We start from the raw sequence: 6,662 nt of genomic DNA on the forward strand, positions 1-6,662 counted from the left end.
GATGGTGGAAGCAGAGAGAGAGAGAGAGAGAGAGAGAGAGAGAGAGACTCTCCTCTTCTTTTATTTTTTATTTTTTTTTCCTTTTTGTCTTTTTTCGTGGCTGGCAACGGATCGCAACCCTCAGTGTCGCGCCCGTACCGGACCGGGACCGGCCACGGGATCACAACCCTCGGTGTTGCTCCCGCCCCTCGCTCAGCCAGTGAGCGGCCGGTCTGTATGTGGGATCCGAACCCTCGGCGGGAGCGCCACCGCGCTTCCCAAGCGGCGTACTATAGCAGTGCGCCACCGGGCCGGCCCGGAACCATTTTTAAAAATCTCGGTAAGTTGATTCTGAGGTGCAGCTGGGTTGGGGAACCACTGTTGCAAAGTATTCAACATACTGAGCTTGCCCCTGACCTGCTGTGGGTCCTTGGGCAACCTACACACTCTCTCTGGGCCTCAGCTACCAAGTCAGAGAATCTGAATGCCACAGAGCCGGAAGAGCCTCTCATCTAAGCCACCAGTTGTAAACATGAGGAAACCAAGAACCAGAGAGATGGGGTGACCTACTCAAGGAGCTGGGCCTCAGGCCCATCTCTAGAGTCTCTCTTGCTATATCCCCCAAGGGAGTTTAATTATTGGAATGGCTTCTTGCCGGTCCCACGCCAGCTGGTACGTAGCAGCAGCTCACCTTGTACCTTCCCTTTGCCTGTTCCCACATGTCCAGGGCTTCTATGATGAGAACTGAGAGGAGTGAGGGGACTGGGGGAGCCAGGCCCCCCAGGCAAAGTGCAGGGGTGCTCACCTGGAAGTACACCATCCAGTAGGGCACCAGGGTCACCATGACGGGCAAGATCTTCACCAGCACCTGGAAGTTGGCAATGTCCTCTTGGTGGGAAGGACAAGGCTGGGGAGACCTCTGGTCAGGCAGCAGGTGGGCATCTTGAGGGTCTCTGTGGGGCCACAGGGGCAGCAGCATCATTCCCACCACTGTGGCCACTGTTTTCACCTCCACCACTATCCACTAATTTAATATCACCATTTATCACAGCCACCACCCCTGAAATCACCACCCCATCTCCTCCACTCCACTGTTAGCGTCCTTTGCCATCATCATCACCATGACCAAGGCCAGCACCTTCTGTAAGGTGATCACTATCACCAGAACCCTCCTCTTTATGGAGTTTTCATTACTATCACCGTCACCACCGTTGTCAATACTATCACTATTAGCTCTTTTGTAGCAAAAGATTGGTGTCTGATCAGGGCCCACTCCACTCTAGAGCTGTGGTCCCTTTGGGTCCTGAGGGAAGCAAGGCCAGAGACTGAGGTCAGCAGAGTCTTAGAGATTTTTTGGCTTGTAGCATCAATTTTCCCTGGGAACCAGGGGAGTTCCAGTCCAAGCCTGACTCAGAGAGAGAGGATTTGGTACACCAAAATTTCCCTGCTTGCTGCCTCCAAGGCCATCCTTCTCTCAACATTTTAACCCTTTCACTACACGCCAAGGAGGTAAGGAGTGGAGAGGTATGCATGGAGGGAACATCATTAGGAGACAAGATAGATCAGCTACTGCTGCAACCTTTACTCTTTGCCCTCCGTCCTGAGAGGTTTCTGATACCTTCTTGTCAAAGATTCTTGCATCATCCTTTGAAACTTCTCTTTTTTTTTGGTGGCTGGCTGGTCAGCATGGGGATCCGAACCCTTAACCTTGGTGTTACAGGGTGGTGCTCTAACAACCGAGCTAACTGGCCAGCCCTCTTTGAAATTTCAAAAGGGACAATACCAGTGTGGTCATCTCCAAAGACAGCCACCACCAGCTCCTCCCTCCGAGTATGTGATGCCTTTCCTACACTAGCCAGTGGAGTTCATTCACCCTGCCACTGATTCCAGGCTGGCCTTGAGACCGCTTTGACCAATAAAATAAGGAAGTAGTGATCTCTAGGACTTCTGTGTCTCATAAGAACCTTAAGAGGATAGATAGTTTCTGCTTCCTTCCTTCTGGAACATTCACTCTTGGAATGCTCCCTCCTTTTGCAACCCAGACAGTATGCAGTGAGAAGCTCAAGCCACATGGCGAATCCACATGAAGGGGAACAGAAGGGCTCTAGTTAACGGTCCCAGCCGAGCTCTCAGCCTACAGCCAACACTGACTGCCAGCTATGTAACTGAGCTATCTGGGATGTTCTAGACCTTTCAAGCCCCCAAATGACTGCAGCCCCAGTGACATCACCAGGAGCAGAGAACTGCCCTGCTAAGCCCAGTCATGCACAGAATTGTGAGAGGGGATAAAAAGGCCATTGCTTAAGACACTAAGTTCTAGTGTGGTTTGTTGGGCAGCGATAGATAATTAAAACAACCAGACTCGTTGCACCTGACGGCTCTACACACAAACCTTCTATCAGTACACCAGATGGGGGAAGCATGTTCTTCACCTTTTCCTAGGTCCTATTGACAAGACCTCTAACTGGCTCCAAGGTCTGGAGACAGATTTGTTCAGCATAAGTAGTTAATTAACTTAGGAAGGAGAGAGGCAAAAGGAAGCTATTGTGCTTGTGCAAATCCATTCAGAACCTTCCTCCCTTGCAGGGCAGCCAATGGAGAAAGGAACAAGTTCAGTAGATTTCCTAAGACTCTGTTATACTTAGCAACAGGGCAGTGTAGAATTACTCATATTATATCCCGACAACCTTCACTGGTACCGTCATCTCCATGATCACCACCTCTATTGCCACTGTCTTCCGTCTGTTCATCTTCACTGTAGGTACTAACACCATCATCCCCATTTTTATCACCATTATCACGGTCAAGACCATGACTGTCCTCATTCTTTCTACTGTTAGAGGGTCACCAATAATACCACTACCACCACCTTGACCCGCACAGCCATCCTCAGTCCCAGTGGGCAACTCTAGCTGCCCACCGGAGATCAGATCATCATAAAGGGCCATCACTAGAGGTGAACCACAATGTCCGCAATCTGGACCAGACCTCCCCGGCTACTTCTATATGGCGCTTCTCCAGGTTGGGTGGCCCCCTTCACCTAGAGCCCCTCCTTACCTGGCGGAATGTCGTTGCCACAGCCAAGGGCAGCAGTTTTGGAGTGCAAGCTTAAGCATAGAGGACACTTGGCTGCCCGTGGGTGGCTTGGTGATGAAGATGGGAGTGGCAAAGAGGAAGATGAAGAATGCCAGGCCCACACAGCCCACAACGATGCTGTAGCCCAGCAGGAAGCTGATGTTCTGCTGGATAAAGGCCACCACCAGCAGCGACAGTACAGCACCCATGTTGATGCTCCAATAAAACCAGTTGAAGAAGCGGCGGGTGGCATTGCGACCAAGATGCATCACCTGCCAGCCAAGAAGGAGTGAGAGTAAGGGCCATGGAGGTCCAGGGGCACTCTCTGGTCCTACACCTCAGTGGATGAGCATTCCAGCACTTTCCTAGTCTCTGATCACTAATGGGCACTCAATAAATATTTGTTGATGAATGAATAAACCCTTCTCTTGGGAGTCACTTGTTAATGATCAGGACATTTTGGCACAGCTGTTTTTGCACACCCATGACACACATTACTTTTTTTATTGTCACCAAGTAGTGCACATAACAGATGTCTCTGATGCCACTTTGTTCATTTCTGGTTGATTTATCCCTTTGTCTTTGACTGAGCAGCCTACACTATGCATTACTTTTATGATCAGGAAAAAAGTCAATAAAGATCTCAGTTCTGTTTCACACTATTAACTATGATGTATGTGTGTTACTGAAAGAACAGAAGTCTGATTGAGAATTTCCTCTCCAGTTTAGAGATGCAAACAGGGAATTGTACTGTGGCCCCTCCCTTCCCCTGACTTGCCTCCCTCTGATACATGCCCAATCAAACATGGTTGGCATAATCAGGGAAAGCAGAGGTGGTCCTGGACACTCCAAGAGCGGGTTCTGACCTGGTGAAAAAAATTTTTTTCAGGCCCCCCAGCAAGGGCAGATGGGCTGAAATATCTTTACCCAGGATTTGGATCGATCTGCAACAGTCAGGCCTCAGGCCCCCTTCTGGTCTGCTGACTCGGGTCAGCAGCACTGGCTGCCCCCTCCTCTACCAGAGCCTGGTCCCAGATTCTGACTCAGCAGGTCTGGGGCAGGGCCTGGGCATCTGCATTTCTAAAAAGCCATGAGGACTAGGGGTCACATCTCTACAAAAATGACTCTATATTTTTAAACCAGTCACCTTTTCAGTAACCCCCAAATCTCAGAATCCATTACTTTCTTCCACCCAGAAATACATATTTCCACTAGCCAAGATCTTGTCAAGTTTTTCTTTCTGCAGTTGCATTGAGAAAAAGATAAGTATTTTGCTCCTTATCCAAATGTAAAATTATAATCCACACGGATATGCTTACAGCTGCATTCTCCTGGAGATTCTGAGGGGTCCTCTTGGCTATGAGGAGGGAGGGGCATGCCCAACTCACTGAGAAGGCTTGCTCTAGACATTCAAGCAGAAACTGAATAAGTTCCATCATGAGCAGCCACTTTCATTTATTAATTGGAAGTAAATGAATACGACAATTGTAACTCTGAGCAGAAGACCAGGCAACTCACTCAGGATATAAATGAGTTCTTCCAGAATGAGCAGACACTTTGTCCACAATGATGGATGGCCCTTTCTGAAATCAGCAAGGTTGTTGAACATGCAGCTCCTGGGTGTATAGCTGTCTGCCAGATGGTGCTAGTCCCTCCCATCCCCACATCCCCCACCTCCCTTCCCCCCTAAATCCTGCAGCAGCCTCCTCACTGCCCTGGTGCACCCACTCCTGTTGCCCCACCCACCCTCTGCACCGCAGCCAGAGCTGCTTTTAAAGAACTCAAATCTGATGTCTGTTGCTGCCACAGACCATTTCAGGGTTTCTGCCCTGTCCTAGGGGTCAGGTCCCAACTTGCTGACGCAGACTTCCAGCCTGGTCTTGCTCCACCCAAAGTCCATGCTTGGTAATGGGAGGACGCATGGGAGCAGCTGTCACTGTTGATACCATGGGGGGCTCTGCCTCCAGGAGACAAGTCCTGCTACAGTGGGCGCTGGATGGCTGAGGCCCTCTGGAGGTTACTAGAGTCAAGGGCACAGGGTAAGGGCATCTGGGGGAGGGGTGGCGGGATGTCAATGAAAGAGTAGAATTAAGGGAAGATGGGAGATTCCTATTGGTGAATTTTGGGGGTCTCCTTGTCTAAAGGAAGCTCAACAGTGAGTGAGAAATAGCCAGGGCTGCCCTGGGGACACTGAGTCCCCATCACCAAAGGAATCTAAACAGGTTGGACCAGTGACTCCTCGGCAAGGACACTGGAAACTGTGCTGGCAGCTGGATTGTGGATGCCAGCTGGATGAAATGATTCTTTTAAAAAAGTTCCCTCTGCAAGTATAATATATGTAAAGAACATTAGAAAAACAGAGACAATTAGGGAAAATGTGCAATCAATCCAGTGGCCTGATCATTCTTCAGTTACAATCTTTTCCCAGTGGTCCCCCCTTTCGTGACACCCAGTCTTTTCGCATGGCTGTGCTCATATTGTGCACTCAGTCCCGCATCCCGCTTGCGCTCATCAACACTGTATGTGGTTGTTTCAATGATATTACATATTAGTTTAAACTATTGTCTAATATCCCACTGAGTAAAGCTATCAAAATATAGCCATGTGGTTAGACATTACTCATTCACTTAGCAAATATTTATTGAATTTCTCCTACGTGCTATGGTCTATCCAAGGTGGAACCAAGAAAAGCTTAGAGGTTGAGATTTTTGCCTACAAATATAGCCATGTGGTTAGACATTACTCATTCACTTAGCAAATATTTATTGAATTTCTCCTTCGTGCTATGGTCTATCCAAGGTGGAACCAAGAAAAGCTTAGGGGTTGAGATTTTTGCCTAAGTGCCCCCAAACACTCCCCTTCCCGCCCCCCAGGAGCAGAGCAAGTCTTGGGATCTGAACAAGTCTGCCCAACCACCTCTGGCACAACTGGTCAGAAGCGGCTGGCAGGCTCCTTCCCCTAATCCCCCCGATTCCAATAACACACAGAGATGGGACTCCTGGTGAGGCCTGAAGTCCAGCCGCCCTCACCTGGCTCCTTGACCGGCTCTCTATGGCATTATGATAAATGGATTAATGTCTCGAGACCTCAGTGTCCTCATCTGTAAAATGGGCACAGTAAGACTACCTACCTAACGGGTAGTTAGGATTAAAGGAGTTAAAACCCTTAAAGTGCTTAGCATGGGGCCTAGCACCTCACTCAAAGGCGGCCAACTACGGCTGTTCCTACAGTTGTCACCCTGTGCTTTGTTAGGGCTGGCACCCCCTCATCTTTCAAATAAGGAAACTGGGCGCAGAGAGGGGAAGTGCTTTGTCCGAGGTCACGCTGGGAGCCAGCGCCTCCTGACTCCGGGTCTGGGGCCCACGTCCATTGCTGTCACCCACCCCACCCCGGGCCTCTCTTTGGCTCGGGGCCCTCCTGCCACTCACCTGGTCGGCACCGAAAGAGGTGAGGTTGCTCCTGACGGAGCTGGCGGCCAGGGCGAGGAGCAGCAGCCCGCAGTAGAGGGTGGGCGCGCAGTAGGGGCTGGGCGAGGCGCGCCGGCAGCCGGGCGCGGGGCAGGCGGGTGCCAGCGACGACTCGGGCATCTCGCCGCAGAAGGAGCGGCA

The 6,662-nt window shown here is 50.4% G+C and overlaps 1 protein-coding gene across 1 annotated transcript in view; it reads right to left on the reverse strand.

The window, feature by feature from the left end:
• The window catches only part of SLC15A3 (solute carrier family 15 (oligopeptide transporter), member 3), a 15,951-nt gene extending 9,296 nt beyond the window's left edge, over positions 1-6,655 (reverse strand). Inside the window, exons 1-3 of the mRNA XM_008592988.1 lie at positions 6,483-6,655; positions 3,037-3,326; positions 785-932 (exon numbers count right to left, since the gene is read on the reverse strand). Coding sequence (XP_008591210.1) covers positions 785-932; positions 3,037-3,326; positions 6,483-6,641 — 597 coding nt within the window. The 5' untranslated portion in view covers positions 6,642-6,655. The remainder of the gene's footprint in view (positions 1-784; positions 933-3,036; positions 3,327-6,482) is intronic.
• Positions 6,656-6,662: the final 7 nt, after the last annotated feature.

This window comes from Galeopterus variegatus, unplaced genomic scaffold, assembly GCF_000696425.1.
Source record: "Galeopterus variegatus unplaced genomic scaffold, G_variegatus-3.0.2 Scaffold8572, whole genome shotgun sequence".
Taxonomy (NCBI): domain Eukaryota; kingdom Metazoa; phylum Chordata; class Mammalia; order Dermoptera; family Cynocephalidae; genus Galeopterus; species Galeopterus variegatus.